The 18841-nt window shown below is 40.6% G+C and overlaps 1 protein-coding gene across 1 annotated transcript in view; it reads right to left on the bottom strand.

Annotated features, from left to right (window-relative positions):
* Positions 1 to 18841, bottom strand: part of SRRM3 (serine/arginine repetitive matrix 3) — a 144468-nt gene that overhangs the window by 13990 nt on the left and 111637 nt on the right. The window contains exons 9-10 of the mRNA XM_066575270.1: positions 6300 to 6631; positions 5887 to 6108 (exon numbers count right to left, since the gene is read on the bottom strand). Of these exons, the coding sequence (XP_066431367.1) occupies positions 5887 to 6108; positions 6300 to 6631 (554 nt within the window). The remainder of the gene's footprint in view (positions 1 to 5886; positions 6109 to 6299; positions 6632 to 18841) is intronic.

Below are 18841 nucleotides of genomic sequence, written 5' to 3'. Positions count from 1 at the left end.
CATTTAAATGAAAAAAAATAAGGTCTGAATCCCCAAAGCTGTACAACGTCTGAATCAGTTGCTGAGCAATTGATGATAAGCCTGTCACTTTGTTATTTACTGAATACAGCTGTCAGAATGAAGGTTTACTATCACTTTCTGAGACACTAATTCAAAGTTGATAACAAGTATGGCTGCACTTCCTGTTTTCACTTTTGCTAAAATATCTGCTGCGCAAAATAGAAAAATATTAATATGTCTATAATTAAACATAATTACCAAACTTGGGCTACTACTCTAAGGGTGAAGTCACACGAACGTATATCGGCTCAGTTTTTACGCTGAGCCGATATACGTTGTCCTCGTGTGCAGGGGGGGGGGAGGATGGAAGAGCCAGGAGCAGGAACTGAGCTCCCGCCCCCCTCTCTGCCTCCTCTCCGCCCCTCTGCACTATTTGGAATGGGGAGAGGTGGGACGGGGGCGGGGCTAATTCTCGGAATTTAGCCCCGCCTCTTCCCATTGCAAATAGTGCAGAGGGGCGGAGAGGGGGACGGGAGCTCAGTTCCTTCCCCTGGCTCTTCCATCCTCCCTCCCCTGCACACGAGGACAACGTATATCGGCTCGGCGTAAAAACCGAGCCGATATACGTTCGTGTGACTTCACCCTAACACTTCTGATTTATCAATTTAATATAACCAGTTTTACATTCTTGGTGGGTGTATACATAGTGGGTTTTGTTAGGTGACCAGGAACCACATGTCCAAAGCCGCATGTAATTTTACAACGAATTGAAGTTTTGTGATGCCGTCTTCAACTATGTAAAATATCCATGTAAAATATATAAAAACCATGTGCTTCAATTGCCATGTGACCAAAAACCAAATTGCAAAACTAGGGCAATCAACGCTAAACCACGTGTGGTTTTTGATCTGGACATGTGGCACATACTGTACCCCACATTTCGAAAAAGCCATAACCTGGGTTGGTGTCTAGCCTACTATATCCTTGGATGATGGTCCTCTGATGGTGACTGCGATCTATATATATTAATATCCATGCTCAGAGCCACTTGCAGCTCGCTGCTCTTCCCTTTCGTTGGCTCTTCGTTGTCTCATTCTCTCTGCTTGTGCAGTTTGGCACTCATCTTTGCTATTATATATTGGAGGATGTACCATGATTCCACAGGACTTTAGTTTGCAATTTTGTGAAACAGTCATCGTGAAACCTCAACAGATGACTGACAAAAAAACTGTACATTTTATGAAGTAGGCTTGTGTGTTTGATTTAGATGATTTAGGTAGCTTTACGCCACTTATGTGGATGTAGATGATGTGAGACATGAAGTTTGTTGTACCATGGTGGGCCATGGAAAAGTAGCCCAGAACTACACTCTTACGAAAGCTATCTAAAAGAAAATCTTTGCTGCCTGTAGCAACCAATCACAGGACAGCTTTCACGTTACCTCACCTGTATATGGAATAAAAGCAACACTATGATTGGTTGCTATGTGAAACAATTAATTTTGGTTTAGATAACTTTCATAAGATTGTTGTGCCAGTCTACTTTTCTGTGACCTACAATATAGATGCTATGGTGATGACGAGTGAGTGTGAGGCATAGCAGGTAGTGGTACATAATCTAATATCTAATGAATACCCTGATGTGGTGCAGTTTGTTATCAGTGTGTATGTATTATGTACCACAACACACTATGTTTCACACTCATCTTTTATTTCTTGTACTGCTTAAGTAAAATAAAAGCTGAGCTGTGATTGGTTGCTATGGGTAACGTTGTTTTGATAACAAAGTGCACTACATCAGGCTAAAAAGTATATTAGATATCAGGCGATGGGTGTCATGGGGACAATTATGTGAGGGGTTCTCCTAAGATAAAAGGAAAGTGCAACTCATTTTTGGGATGGCCTATTCCTCTTCTATTCCAACTGATAATTTTCATGGAAGCCATTTATAAGGATATGTACATGCAGTATCATACTGTCCGTACACCAAAGTACAGTTCTGCTCAGTAGTAACTCGAACCTTTTCAACTGTATAAATACCAAAATGAGCCTTGCATAAATGTGCATTTTCAAACATATGGGTAGTAAATATAACCATAGCAACATAAAACTATTGAACAAATCAATAGTCATATAAGTAATAGCTAGCACAAGAGTTGCTCATGAGGCGAAAGCAAAATGTAACACAAGAACTGTTAGATTATAAAGACTGAAAGGTGCATAAATCATTTGAGTCCGATGAGAGGCATAATCACTTTCAATGGAGCATTATTATTGTCTAAGGTCACAAATGGGGAATTATTACTATCTATGGAGAAAAAAATCATTATTCATTTGTAAGAGGCACACATTATTACTATGTAGGGGCACAAAAGATGCATTATTACTATGTGAAAGCACAAAAGTGGCAACAGAACTGTGTGGGTACTAAGACAAGCACTATAAGGCCTTAGTCACACGGGCGGTTTTTTGCGCGATTTGCGGATCGCATGACGGATGCGCATCCGCAAATCGCGTGATCGCGTGACCGCGGGCGAGTGCGGGATGAATTGTCGGGAAGGGCTTAAATATATAAGCCCTTCCCTGCAATTCATCCAGAAATGTGTAAAAATAAAAAAAATATATATACTCACCTTGTCCCGGCAGACGGAGTTCAGCGCGGCCGGCCTGCAGTGGGTGTGAAGGGGGTGTGAGTCAGACCTGCCCCTGACTGGCTCAGCGTGGAGCCAATCAGAGGCAGGTCTCACTCACACCCATTCATGAATTCATGAATGGGTGTGAGTGAGACCTGCCTCTGATTGGCTCAGCGCTGAGTCTGACTCACACCCCCTTCACACCCACTGCAGGCCGGCCGCGCTGAACTCTGTCTGCCGGGACAAGGCGAGTATATATATATTTTTTATTTTTACACATTTCTGAACGAATTGCAGGGAAGGGCTTATATATTTAAGCCCTTCCCGACAATTCATCCTGCGCTCGCCGGCAGCCCATTGCTTTCAATGGAGCCGGCTGTATTGCCGGCTCCATTGAATTCAATGGGTAAACATCGTTCTTCTCTGCCACAGCAGTTACAGCTGTGGCAGAGAAGAATGATTTGTCTTCTATATGTTCTCAATGGGGTCGGCGCTGCTGCCGCCGGCCCCATTGAGCGCATATAGAGAAGAGAACAGGAATCGCAGATAGGTGCGATCTGCGATTTCTGTTCTATAATTTATCGGACGAGCGCATAAAAAGCGCTCATGTGTCCGATACCATTGCAAAGCAATGGTTTTAAAAAATCGCCAGACGCATGCGCAAATCGCGCGAAAAAACGCCCCGTCTGACTAAGACCTTACTGTTTAGGGCATTAAGAAGATCACTATTACCCTGTGGGGTACAAAAGATGGCACTCTTACTGTGTTGAGCACTTTTACCACTTGCGGCACAATATTGGGTACTAACTGTTTGGTACTATTATTTTTAGAGTCACTACCTATCTGCCATTATTATTTTCAGGGGTACTGTTTGTGTGGCCATATTTTTTGGGAGGAGATAATTATGACAACATTATTTCTGAAGCACAAGTACAGCTAAGATGGGGTAGCAACGGGCACAGAATTCCATGTAGCTATACAATAGAGGGTTTGTTATGGTCAGGAAAGGGGTAAGTGGGATGCTGGAAAAGTGATGAGCCAAGAATGTCTGTGTTGCAAACTTTGCAGAGTGAGGACATGGCTGGATGGAAAATACAGGGAAAGGGAATGAATACATTCAGAGAGGACATCACTGGATTTTACTGTACTGTAACCACTTATACAGTATTTAGAATTGCTTAGAATTGGTAACTTTCACTATATGGTGGTAACATTTTATCTCTCTAATCAACAAACTTTAGTATGTGCCCTTGCAGTTATAAACATGCATTACCTGGGTTGGGGACCCACCTAGGATATTTTGCCTCTCGTGCTAAACCCCTAACTATGTCTCTGATTGTTGCAGAGCAAGTATACAGCCTCATGGTAACTGACTGTATTCCCTATCGGTAGTGGCCTCTTTCAGCAGAACAATGCACCCTATCATACTGCAAATATTGTTCAAGAACAGATCAGTGTGTAGGGTGGTGACTACACCTCCTAATTCCTCAGATCTCAATCCAATCAAGTACCTTTGTTTGTGCTGGAGAAACAAGTCTGATCCGTAGAGGACCCAATTCGCAACTTACGGAACCTAAAGGATCTGCTACTACTACAAGAACATTCAGAGGTCGTCAGGAACCCATGCCTCGACAGGTGAGTGCAGTTCTGGTGACATGAGGAGGAACTACACAATATTAGGCAGATAGTTAAACGTGATTGCTGATTGCTGTATTTTTTCCATTTTACATATGGTCATGTTTATACCATATGTAGAGATTTACATTATGGTGTTTGGTTTTCACCCATTTTTTATGTAAATTTATAATGCTGTTTAGTTCATATTGCACATGTTTCAGTAACTTGAAGTGCAGTTTTATATAACTTGCTACTGCCATTGCCATAAAATAGATTAAACAGTGCATGGGTTCTTTAAACCACAGGAGAAAATGCAGTGTATAATATATGTTCATTTTTCATCTGCTCTCAAGTCTTCTCAAGAGAGTGGCCATTATTTATAGTTGTTATGTTCACAATTATATTGGGTGTTCCAGATCTAAGCAGAGAGGTTAGAAATCTGTAAAAATGTTATTCTTAACTTTAACTTGTTAAGTTTAGATTACAAATACAAAATAAAACATCTTTATATTTTTGTCCTAAAATAGTCGGTATTTTACGGTCACGTAAAGATGTGTTTATATTGGATATCTTGTAAAATCATTGAAAATTAAAAGGGTTATCTGGTCTTTTTTAATTGATGACCTATCTCCTGGATAGGTCATCAGTAATTGATAGACAGGGTTCACCAGTCAGGACCCCATGTCCATCAGCTGATGATCTGGCCCATTACAGTTTATAACAGGCCGGACATTGTCATCAATGATCAGAGGAAGCAGGGAGAGCGCCAGCTTCACTCACATTGAAATCAATGGAAGCTCCGCACTGCTTCTAGCTTCTCTCATGGTCAGGACGTAATGTCCTGTCCTGAGTAGGATGTATAGAGGGGCTCCCACTGTCTCCTCTGACTAATGATAATGATGTCTGACCTGCTGCAGAGTGTAGTGGGTCAGACAATCAGCTGATTGATGGGAATCCTGAGCGGTGGATCCCCATCCATCAAGTACTGATGATCTATCCAGGAGATAGGTCCTCAGTTAAAATAGACTGGAATACCCCTTTAAAATCTATTGGTTCAGTCAATTCAGGTAAAACATATTGCATACAAAAACAAATTTTCTTTAATTTTAAACTTTGAACCACAGTTTAAAAAAAGCTAATTTCTCTTAGTTCAAAAATAGAGTAAGACAAATCTGTTAGGCTGGGTTCACAAAGGACAGAAATCCCACGGAAATCTCGTGGAATGTCCGCAGCGGGACCGCACGGAAATTCTGCAAGATTTCTGCAGCTTGAAGTCCCACAGGATTTGGCGCAGGTCTTCAAACAGCTTATTCCGCTGCAGCCAGCTCTCCCCATAGAGAGGAGAGAGGCCGCCGCGGAAACTGCGATACAATTGACATGCCGCGGCTTTGATTTCTGCGCCACATGTCAATTTCCGCATGGCTTGGCAAATCGCCTGCAGCGTGTTGACGAGATTTTTGTAAATCTCGTCCACTTTGCTGTATTAACTCGGGATAAAAATGCAGGCAGAATTTCCGTGCAGAACCTCTGCGGCAAGTTCGCCCTGTGTGAACCCAGCCCTATTCTTCAACACTACATGAAACCAAAAAGCTGCTATAACAAATATATTTGGCAGATGATAATGGAATCATTTTTACCTGTTTACATTCTTTTTTGGAGAAAGAGTTCGAGATCTGCTTCTTGCTGATCTCTTGTCTCGTGACCTTGAACGGGAAGGTGAACAACTAGAACTCCAAGAACTACCTCTGTTTCCAGTGCTTCGAGCTGGACTCTTCCTCCTATCAAAGTTTTGTCGAGTACGCTTCCCTGTAGACTCAGGACAACTATTTTGTTTACCATGACGATGCTTGACCATTGGCCTATGAGATATAATATATATTGATTGAACTCATTAATACTTTTAGGTAAAACGAATTGCAATTTGCACATACGTACATTATGGTTAGCACTCTGTTGCTTTTCAAGCTGCAGGTGTAAATTGTACCTAAACATCAAGAAAAATCTAATTTGAGCTGATTGTTTTAATTAAATCCCAATAATATTGCCTTACTTTTTTGTTGAAGCACCATGGGTCTTTTCAACTCCAGGTGTTTGTGAAAATACAGATCCTTCAGAATCACTGCTATAGCCTGTATGACTTCCTGAGTTCACCGATGACTCATTGTGCACTCTGGTTCGTCCTCTGGATCGTCCATGGTGTCTCTCTGATGATGGTGACCTGGAGTGGCGCCTTCGTTTATCATCTGATGAACATCGGTCACCTTTACTTGATGAAATAGATCTTGGACTCCTAATATCATTACGGTTATTAGCCTTGTGACGGTTAGGTGATGCCTCCACTTTTGAATGTGTCTTCGAAGATGGAGATACTGAATTCAACCGCTGGGGAGGAAAAAAAAGTAGAAAAGGAGGAAACAGAAAAAACAGAGAGATGCTTTAGCATGAGTTCAAAAAAATTGAAAAAAGTCAACTCACAGTTGCATACAGCACGTTAACACAGAGATTCTACACTGAGACTATTCTTTCTGCTTAGCCTTCCGACCCCAACAATGCAGCTCATGCAACTTTGCATGCAAAACGCAACAAAAAGTTGATAACAGAAACTGTAAAGAGCAGGTGGGGAAGAGAGAATTCTAAGATTAAGACCTAACATAAATAAATAACTAAAGAAATAACTTAAATAAAAAGAAAGAAATGTAAAGTCAAGTAGAATAAAAATGATTTTAGAGAAACAAAAAGATAGGATAAAATAAAATAAAATATTTATAATAGTGAGGAGTGAGATAGACATCTGGACAAAACGGCACAAAAACTAGTAGAGTTTGAGGAGGGAACAAGGGAAAGTTGAAAATAAAATTAAAAAATAAAAATTAAATTAAATTCACAAATGTTACTGGAAATAAATAAATTGTCTTTTTTTTTCATTTTAGTTTGTCTGAATTCCTTTTTTTCCGGCAGAGTACTGTTGAGCTTTCATCAGCACCCTATGTTCTTAGTTTTGTCACACTGTGATCTTTTTTTAAGTCCCTCTTGGTTAACATCCACTTACCAAGAAAGTGGCATTTCCTCCTTTAGTAGGTAAGGTATGAAGAGAAGGGAAAAGTGGGGCAACATAAGTGCATCATTAGATTCACAAAAATGCAAGAGAGATAGAGAGAGAGAAAAAAAATAATAAAGAAAAAAAAAACACACAAACCCACTTTCCTGGCCTTGTATTTTCAAAGTGGTTGTATAGGCCAATCATGAGGTTTGAGTGACCTTTCAGTACTTTAAGTAACGTAGTTGTGTACAACTAAATTTGATCCTACATTGTGTACTGTCTTGTAGTTATTACCTAACATGCGCTGGATCATACACTGATATCTAAAACTTGAATAGCTTATAATTGTAAAAACGTTGCGAACAATAAATTGTGTAGAATATAAAAAATAGAGGAAAAATTAAGGCAAGAAAAAATGTAGTTTTCATGTCTGGGCAATAATTTGATAGGAAAGTGTATTTTATGCCCAAAACACTATTTAATTTTGACTTGCCAATAAATCTAAATATACTTATGATGTCTAATTCCCATAGATAATGCCGCCAAGCATGCGCTCTATTAAACAAATTGCTGTACTGCAGCAAACATAAGTAGCTTAGGCCCAAATCATTAGATTGTAAGCAGAACTGAACAATGGCTTAATGCACTGATAAAGTAGCTTTTGGGTGCGATGTGTCAATGTAAATGATCAACTGCATTTTACTAAATTATATATATACAAAATGGAAACAATGCTACCATACAATTCTATTGTAGCACATCAAAATTGGTATCTAAGGAAATAGAAAATCTATGGCTCCATTCACATTTGCGTCAGGGTTCCATTAGGCTTCCGCTTCTCTGTTCTGTTTTTGGAACAAGGAAACTGATCCATTTTTTTCCACATTGATTTCAAAGGTTTTAAAAAAATTAACCGGAAAGCTTTCAGTTTGCCTCTGTGCCATTTGGATTCCATTCCTTAGGGTGGATTCAGATGACCATATATCGGCTCAGTTTTGACGCCGAGCCAATATACGGTGTCCTCATCTACAGGGGGGGAGGATGGAAGAGCCAGGAGCAGGAACTGAGCTCCCACCCCCTTGCTGCCTCCTCTCCACCCCCTCTCCGCCCCTCTGCACTATTTGCAATGAAAGGAGGCGGGACAGGGCGGGGCTGAGTTCCGAAAATTAGCCCCTCCCCATCCCGCCTCTCCTCATTGCAAATAGTGCAGAGGGGCGGAGAGGAGGCAGAGAGGGGGCGGTAGCTCAGAGCACTGCTCCTGGCTCTTCCAGCCTCCCCCCTGCAGAGAGAGATGACGTATATCGGCTGGGCGTGAAAACCGAGCCGATATACGTTTATCTGAATCCAGCCTTAAACTGAATAAATAGCACATCAGACTGCGCTATTTGTTCAGTTACAAATCAGAAACCTATCAGAACAGAAGTTTTAAAAAAATCATTAAAAACAATGGTGCAAAAAATGTATTTATTTGTTTTTACTGTTTTACTTCAGTTTCTCTGCTCAAAAAATGGAACAGAGAAATGAAAAGCCCTAACGGAGCCCTAACACTGGTGTGAATGGGGCCTAAGATATAGTTTGTATAGCTAACTGCAAGCTATACTTCTAGATTTAGTTGAAATAGTACTTCTATGCACTGGCTATATCCAAAAACTAGTAGATTTCTCTGAGATGACAGTTTGCTTTATATTGTTAAATTGTTAGCTTGTACATTTCATACTGACTTGTTTTCCTCATTAAACATTTTGGTGCACGTTTGGGTAATGTATATTATTCTACAGTTATGTCGTCAAGAGGAATACTTTTCTGCATCTAAAAACAACGACTGTGCAGCGGTTCCGACACATCACCCCATAATCTGCATGAATAATGTCACAAAAGATAAAAATGAACTAAAAGCATGAAATATATTGTTGAAGCAAGGAGCTGTTGGTTATAAAGAGTCTAGTACTATGTCCAATAATAATATAAAAGCATGATCTGCTACATATGTTGCATGGCTCCATCTATACTTAACGCACAGGATCGCCATCTCTGGGATAGGATGGTGGCCACATAATGATCTTTACCCCAGCACAGAGTGTTTTCGTGCAAACTGGCCTTAGCCTGCTCTATTCTCTTCTCATTATGAAAAGCAATCATAGCATCTCTTCCTATCAGGCTCCAGACCAATTACCCAGCACCTCAAAACACAGATTGTCCAGGACATCAATCATGACTCCTACATGCTGGCAATGCTGGTCTTGCTCAAAATGCGAGCATTGTATGAGCCGCCCACATCTTATTTAAGGAGCATCTGACTACTAATTAAGCTAATTAGACAACTAGAGCCATGGACTTTTTGGATAAATGGTGTGGGAGCCCACCCCTTTCTCCCCACTCCAGCAGCCAGGCCTTATTCCAGGTTTTAAACCAAGTCATTGGCAGAGAAAGAGCAGTTTTTTGCCACACACACATGGATTGCCTAAAGTGTCACTTTTTGTGGAACAAAATGCCTTGCTACCCCTAATTTGACTTTACATGTAAAGTATGTGTTATATATACCGTCTATGATGATATACCGTGTTTCCCTGAAAAGAAGACCTACCCCAATAATAACCCCTACCCTGATTATCGGGGAGGGGGGGTAAGAGTTGAAATTTAAGCCCTACATCTGAAAATAAACCCTAGCTACAGTACATGAAAAAAAAATCACCTAGCAGGTTCTGTCCGGATCCCTCCCACTGGCCTCCGGTGCTCCTGCAGCCTTCTGTGCAGTCCTCAACGCCAATGGAGCATCTCTTGCTGGTAATAGGTCTTGAGTGCCCCACTCCCAGCAAGCAATTGCTCTGATTGGTTCAGGAGCGCCGCCTCAGATAAACAGAGCCATTGCTCGATGAACCAATCACAGCCATTCATTGAATTACATCACTGAATGGCTGTGATTAGTTTATCGAGTGCCGGCTTTGATTGGCCGAAAGCGGTGCTCGTGCTCTGTCTGCGTTGGGAACTACACGGAAGCCTGCCGGAGCAAGCGCGGCAGTTCAGTGGGAGGGACCCGGAAGACATCTGCTAGGTGACTATAAGACACACCCAAAAAAAAGACACTGTGCCTCTTTGGGGGGCAAAAACTTAATATAAGACAGGGTCCTATTTTTTGGGAAACACTGTATTTGCCTACATTTTGAGTGGTTTGGATAACTATATTACTACCATGCAACCTATTAAAATATGAAACCATACTTTAGCTTTGAATATTGATAATTCTTTCTCCACTCACCTTTTTTTTTAAATGTTCACCAAAATAATACAATTCCTAATGTTTAATTTATAATGTGCTAACACACAAAGTCTCATCCAAACCTGCTCATCAATATATCTCTTCACTACTGTCAAAATAACAGTAATAGCAAAATCTTTACTTTGCACCTGATTTTCTCTTCTCTTTTCATCATGCCCTCTCACTTTTTAATTTTTTTTTGTCTCATCCCTCCCCTTCAAATTCCTTACAGAGGACATCTGACATCCTCCTCTTCAAACCTGGGCACCTTCTATAAATGGTTGCAGTGGGTAAAGAGAGTAGCACTCAAACCTGGGACGCTTTCCTAAACAATGTATAGTGTGTATTGGGGGTATAACTTGCCATACCAGAAACTAACACAAAGTTTTTGCACACCTTACTTCTTATATATCCCTTCACTAATATATAGTACAAATACAAATTAGAACCTCCACTGCACAAATAATGAGTTAGATTTAGCCAGCAAAAACACCAAAATTCGGCGCAAATTGCTTTAAAAATTATACATCATTTTTATTTGTCTTAGACACATTTTATGCCTCATCTGATTCCTATCTTTAAACCCAAAGCCAAAATATTGATATTTGTTTTACATAACAGTAAGAATACATGCAGTTAGAGCTTATAAATCTACACAACAGGAGAAAGCTTTTATATTACAAAGAATCTGTCACCAGGGGCAGGCTGGGGAGCAGGGTAACATGAGGCCACCAGGTTGGTCCACTGTAAAGGTATAGGGCCACCATGTGTGCTGATTTGCTCTGTGGTTGCTGATTTTTTTATCTGCCGTCATCCCACTTTGTGACATTGATAAACTCATTGCACAGGACTCGGGATGACAATCACAAGGCAGCAGGCACAGCACAAGTCAGGACACAATACTGTCATTAGAGGCGCAAAACATAAGAGGCACCTAAGCTCCCATGCTTGCCATTGTTGGCATTGACGTTGCCACGTATGTATCTCACTGCCTGGTACATTTGCTGACTGCAGATATGAAGAACTGCTGTGGTACTGTGTAGCATTTTTCTTAAACAGTGAGTACAGTGCTACAGTATGATAAGCATTGTGGGTGCTTTTCCAGAACATGCACTAGACCGCATTTAGGGGGTAGCAAATGCCCAGGGCCCTATTTCCTCAGGTTGGGGTGGGGGCTGCACTTGTAGGTCTTACACGTCCAATAGACACTATAAATTAAATTATGGTGCTTATATGACGAGGAACGTGGAGTACAGGAGTGTACTTTTTACTCTTACCTGGCTGCCAATTCCCTCACTGTCACCCCTGGAAATTGGCGCTTGGTCTGTGAATATGACTCTTGAGTGTGCGTGCGGACTGACTGAAGAAATACTTTGTGCTCACAGACAACATGCTGATTTTCAGCGGTGCCATCAAGGGGATATGGAGCCAGGTAAGTATAGAAAGTACCCCCCCCCCTGGATTTCATGTTGTCAATCCAACAAGCACCATAACGTAGTTTATTGTGCTTATCGGACATGACAGGCTCCTTTTAATAACATGTAGAATGAATTCCGAACTCTACAAGGGCAGCTGAGCAGTCCAAGTTCCAGATCTTTCTTTGTATGTATACAAGTTCAGGTCTTTTTAACACCTGCATTGGGAATTACGTTAAGAGCCTCTGTCACAGATTCCATCCAGAATAATGGAAAAAGTAGGGGGACATGCAGCGTTATTTTTTCCATAATATGACAGACAACATGACAGAAACTTGACCGACCCTATTATCATCAGTGATGTCCATCGGGTGCTGTTGGTGAGCGGTCTATTACCCAAAAAAATTGTGCAGCATAAAGTGCTGTTTTGTCCAGTAATATGCTGAACATCATGATGGAAACCCAACAGATCACATTGAGTGCTGTTCGTGTTCGGCATATGTATAATTTCCTTGTCCAGCATAATTTTCTTTAATTTGTTGTGAGCTTGGTTCTGGAACCATATTTATGTTATGAACTTGGATATCGTGCTGCATTTATGTTACAAGCTTGATTCTGGTGCTGTATTTATGTTATGAGCTTGGTTCTAGAACCGTATTTATGGTATGAGCTCAGTTCTGGGCTGTATCTATATACTGAACTTTGCTCTTGTGTTAAGTCATGAGCTCAGTTCTGGGGCTATATTTCTGTACTGAGCTTGGTTCTGGTGCTGCCTTTATGAAATGGGCTTGGTTCTGTATTCATGTTACGGCAGGCAGAGGTAAACAGTTAATAGAGCATTTCCATCTGGGCCTTTTTTTGGCAGCATATGCCATTAAAGTCTGATAGGTGTGGGTCTCACCTCTGGAACTCACACCTATCTTGAGTTTGGGCTCTCGCCACCACTAGCCTGGCTGTATGCTGTGGCCTGGGGTGGTCAGGAAGATAGAAACAGCCGAGCAAGCTTCATATACTGTCCATAGAAGTCAATGGGAGTTATATGAACAGAACAGAACAGCAGGTGATACTGTTTCTATAAACTGGAAGTTATGTAAATAGTGTAGATTGCACTATTGACTACCATGAGAGTTTTGGAAACAGTATCTGTTCTCCCAGCCACATAATTTCTAGCATTATTCCAAAAGCAACTACTGGTATGTTTTCCCAGATAGAAACACCCCTTTAAGGATGAGGATGATACAGATTCCATTGATGTATTTATTATCTCTGAACCCACTTTAACTCCCATGCAGTAAGCCATGCTCTGTATGCTAATGAGGCATCTAGGAGTCTTGCTGTACTGTTTGTCAGAGCTTAGAAGTCTGGGGAATTCATTACAATACAAAGCATGGACTGTTCTTGGCATGGACCTTAAACATCTGTTAGGCGAATGATCGTTTATTTGACAGCTGTTTCCACTGGCTCCTCCATACATATGAACATTCTGCTCAGTTTAACGGTCATATGTATAAGGTGGAAAGCCATAGCCAGACAGCTCAGGCTTATCTCCCTCGGAATAAAATGATCCTTCTTTTAACCAACACCATCTGCTGGGGAAAAGTTGGGACACCATACACATTAGAGAATCATCTAGTCCCATCGTCCAGAATCAGAATCAGTCCATCCCATGACTAAACTCTAATGTGTGTGGGGGCATCTACTAGAGAGCAGTGAAAGTGAGTTCATAGAACAAATACATCAACGAAATCCGTGTCTCTTCACCTATCCCTGCATTATAGTAGTACATTGTTTTAGTAGGTGATCCTCTTTAACCCGTTAATGACCATTTTTTATGATTTTTGATTTTTCCTTCTCACTTTCAAAAACTCATAACTCTTATTTATCCATCGACATGGCTGTCTGAGGGCTTGTTTTTTGCAGAACAACTTATATTTTTCAATGCACCATATAATCTACTGAAAAACCTTTAAAAGGGTAGTAAATTGGGAAAAAAGCATAACTCCGCCATCTTTGTGGGGTCTTACTTTTACAGAGTATACACTACAGCAAAAATGAAATGACAACTGTATTCTATGGGTCAGTACAATTATGACGTGCCAAATTTATATCTTTTTTTCCCTGCATTACTTTAAAAAAATAAAACATCTATTTTTTTTCCATCTGTAGGCTGCATCCGCATGGGCTTCAAAATCTTGCTATAAAATCATCGCTACAATGTGAAGCCCATGGTTTCCAATGGGTTCTTTCACATGAGCCATGTTTTGTAGCGAGATTTTGTAGCCCATGCGGATGCAGCCTTACAGTTATGTGAGGGCTCGCATTTTGCGGGACATCCTGTAGTTTCTATTGGTACCGTTTTGGAGCGAATTTTTGATTTACTTTTTATTGCATTTTTTCTTCAAGGCAAAGTTACCAAAAAAGTGCAATTCTAGTGTTGTGTATCTTTTTTTCTGACAACGTTCACTGTGTGGAATAAATAATATGTTACATTAATAGATTGGACATTTATGGATGCAGGCATACCAAATATGTTTTTTTGTTGTTTTGATTTTTTTTTCATTACAAATATAGGAAACGTTTGTTTTTTTTAAATTACTTTTAATTTTTTCTAAGAATTTTTTAGTCCCCATAGGGAACTTGAACTTGCACCTCGAACTTTGATCACTCATACAGTATAATGCAATAGCATAGTATTGCATTGCACTGCAATCTGACAGGCAGTCAGTCATGGCAGCCCTGCTCAGCCTTCAGAAGGCCTCAGGCTGCAATGGCAACTGAATGGCACCTAGCCATCCTATAAATGGGAATATTTAAATGCCACTGTCAGTATTGAGAGCAACATTTCAAGGGTTAACAGCCGTGATCATCGTCCATGCTGAGCACAGCTGTGGTAGACAAGTGTCAGCTGTCTTTGACAAAGACAGCTGACACCCACCATTTATGAAGAAGAATTGTTTCCCTATCCTGGCTCCATACAAACTCCATATGACCAACATGTAAATGTACGCCCTGGGTCATAAATGGGTTAAAGAATAACTGCCCATTTATGAAAGGTTGGATATGTAATAGTAACATCTTAGAAGTTTCGTTTGGTGATGGTTCAGGTGCTCAGACCCCCACAAATCACTGAAATGAGGAGGGATAAGTGCTCAGCCAAGTGTTGTGCTCCTTCGTATGTGAACAACTCTTCGCAGCTCAGCATGGTTAGATGAAAACAAGGAGAGCTGATCATAGCCAAAGGAGCACAATGCTCAGCCAAGCTTGGCTTCACTTTAGTGATCAGTGGAGGTCTCAGTACCCAGAGCCCCACTGATCAAAACTTCTAACATGTTACTATGACATGTCAAAAGTTTTATGAAACCTAGGCCTCTTTCATCTTCTCTCTAGGGGCCTTACTGCCTTTGAATCTTTAAGTGTGTCATTCTCCTCTCTCTGTCATCCTGTGTCTTTTCTCTATGGGTTGCCTCTGGGATCAAGAGGTCCTATTTCTTCTCTGCCATATGTAAGAAGTGAAAATGCTGTGATAATTCTGCTGTGAGGAATGGGAGAGAGCCTTTTCTCTGGTACAAAAATCCCACATATGTTGTAACATGCAAGAGAATAATTTTAAAATACTTACTCGGTGGTACCTTACTGCTCTGGCTCTCCACTGCATTATTCCGGAGTATTCCCCGCTGTGCTGGAAATGTGGGGAAGGTAGCATGGCTTATATTTGGTGGAAGTGTTCCAAAATTCCACCTTTTTGGGAGTTTATTAACTGACTATACAATAAGTTGTTAGATTCCACTGGACATTAGAAATAATACTGTTGTCCATGATTCCGAGAAAGATCTCACACCTGAAAAAGGGTTTTCAATTTTTTTTTCTTGAGGCTACATGCCTAGGTATACCCTGGCACTGGAGATCACCCAACCCTTCTCCAAGCAGAGAGTGGTTGAAAACATTTGAGGAATTGCATCGTATGTAGGCGCTCACTGCGGCAGATTCAGACACTGGCGACAGGTATGTCTGTGGCAGGTTTGGCATGTATAAGCAGTCCCCTTCCTCTGTGGAATGGTTTAGCTCTTGTTAATAGCAGGCTTTCCTCCCTCTCCCTTTTTCTTACTTTTCATTTCTTGGCTTCTCACACCCCTTCCTCCTGTGTGTGTTTGTTGGTTGGGTTGTCTATTTATTTTCATCATTCACAATTCTTGTTTATGCTATTCTTCCCTATTGTATAATTAATATGTAATGGTTTTGTATACCGTTCTCTGACAGGCTCTTCCTGTTTTCAATAGAAATTCTTGAACCTAAAAATTTTATGAAAGGTCACCTACATTTTAATGAATATCCTCTGGTAATAGCTAGTTTGCAAGGACACTCAAAAGCCACGTAAATACATTTTGGTACAAAGAAAACTGCAAATATGGCAATGGCTGACTATTCCTATATTATCCATTTGAAACTCTCTATGTGCTCATCATAGTAAAAACCTACACAATAGGGCAGATTTACTAACATTGTCTAATAGTTAGATATATCAGAGTTACTCTTCAGGCTGTGTATAAGGACCAGTGATCACGTCATTGTCACAGTCACATGAAAATCCAAATATTCTTCACCCAGTAGTTCATTCCTAGTCTGCAGGTTAGAGTTGAGACTGCACCCGGACTCTTTACTTTGTATTAGGACATGTGATAACAGTGAGTTTCCGTATTCAGGGCGAGGGTATTACCCTCTTAGGCTGGGTTCACACGGGACGGATTTCCAATGGAATTCCCACGGTTTGGCTGCACCAAAAAAACGCGGGCATACCGGAAAAAGCGCTGGAAAAGCACAGCTTTAAAACCCGTGGCATTTCGCAACAGGTTTTGAAACGGTTCGGCCGCCGACAATTCACTGCGGCTTTCTTTACCCATAAAGAGGAGTGAGGCTGCAGCGTAAAAAACAAAAAAATGATATGCTGCATATTCCAAATCCACGCCGCAACGCCATTTCCGCCTGGCTTTGCCGCAATGGATTTGCCGCCCCGTGTAGTAGAGAATTCAGCAAATTCTCATCCACATGGCTGGCTAATCCTGGAATTAGCGGCCGCAGGCAGACTTGCCACAGCGAAATTCCGCAGGGAATTTTCGCTGCAAATCCGCCCCGTGTGAACCTAGCCATAAGCTTACATACCGTTCTTGGAACCCTTTATATCAGGATCTGTTCAAATCAGCATCAGATGTTCCATTTAGAACCTCCATAGCTGGATTCTGTTAAATTACCGAACAGAATAGTGCTGCATACTGCCCTATTTTATCCTGCAAAATGCTGGGAAGGTCAAACAGAAAGCGAACAGACCGAATTATAGTGAATGCGGTCCATTTGAGGCCATTCAGTTTCTTCATAAGATGGTTCCATTTGGCTACTGGGTGCCGTCTTCCTGCTCCTATAATGAAATAGGAAATCAGACACCCTTAGCGCAGATGTGAACGAACCCTCAGTTTGGTGTCCAACTCAGCGGTTTATCTGCTGAGTGTTCTATGGATTGGGTTTTATTGAATTTTGCCTCTGAACTGCTTTTCCCTTAGATCTGTGATTGAAGACTTATTTATTTATTTATTTTTCTTGTAGGGGGGACCAAACTGGAGCATTACCCAGAGTGAAGGAAAGTCTAGCTACACCTTAGCCTTGTCCCCTATCCACATCATTTAAAAATTGTATGCTTACTGAGTTTTATTACAGGTATACATATCTCTGGTTACATTGATACTCAACTTTGCAAATGCATATGTATATTTCAAGGCTCTAAAAGACTCTGTATGCTTCATCTTCTGCATTTTTAACACTAGTCTACCCACTATCATCTACCATTTCATTAGATTATGTAATTATGTACATTTCCTTTGTTTACTTTGCTGCAACAATGACTGGTATAATCTCAAATATATGGTACTTATATGATAAATAGTACTGTCTGGTGACTTTCTAAGAAAAATGCAATACCTCTTACAACATTTAGTTACTTCTACTATATGCCATATAATCACAAGTGTAATTTAGGTAAAAACTAGATGAAAAGTAAAACAAATGAAAAATACAATTAAAATTTTGAAATATTGTCCAGGTGGTCAAAACCGTCCTATTGTTTAAAGTGGTTGTCTACTTTGAACAATCTCTGTATTTTAGAAGGTTTCTTTAATGATAAGCTGACTAGAACTCCCATCACTTAGCTGTAATTTGTTGGGCTATCCAAAAAAAGGCTTCAATTCCCCTGAAGTGCCTCTTGAAATTAATGGGTTGTCTATGTAATAAAGGAGCTGGACCCTTCAGAATGAGAAATACTATTTACAACTAATCTCTCCTATTGATAATAGATTCATCCCTTAATACCCATATGTTAAAATGAGACTTCTTAACCAGATAACCCATTTTAAAGAGGACCTGCCAAGTCCAATGATCAGCTGCAAACCTGATGATTTTATAGCGTTTCTTCTTTTTATTGCATACCTACACCTATTCCCCTGCACCTAACTCTATTAAATGCAACTCCTGGCACTTTGAATATATCAAGTGGGCAGTTTCTTCTGCTCACTGTCAAAGGATGACATCACTGGGCCAAGGAAACATGATGTCACCCATTGAAAGAAAACAGAGGAGACTGTCCACTTGATACATTCAAAGCGAAAGAAGCTGTATCTAACTGAGGTTAGTGCTGGGGGAATGGGGGTGTACAAAGAAAAGAAGAGGTATAAAGGTATGCAGCTGGCTCTGCCGATCAGAGTACATGACAAGGGCTCTTTAAGCCATTATTTTAAACTAGTTAGGAAGAAGGTGATATGAACTGAGACACATTAAGTACTCCATTTCATTGCCAAATGCATTTTAGGTTCATTGTTGGTGAACCTGTAAATCTGAAA

This window comes from Eleutherodactylus coqui, chromosome 1 (genome assembly GCF_035609145.1).
Source record: "Eleutherodactylus coqui strain aEleCoq1 chromosome 1, aEleCoq1.hap1, whole genome shotgun sequence".
NCBI lineage: Eukaryota > Metazoa > Chordata > Amphibia > Anura > Eleutherodactylidae > Eleutherodactylus > Eleutherodactylus coqui.
Note: the sequence above shows the minus strand (reverse complement) of the source record. Positions and strands in the feature narration are given on the sequence as shown.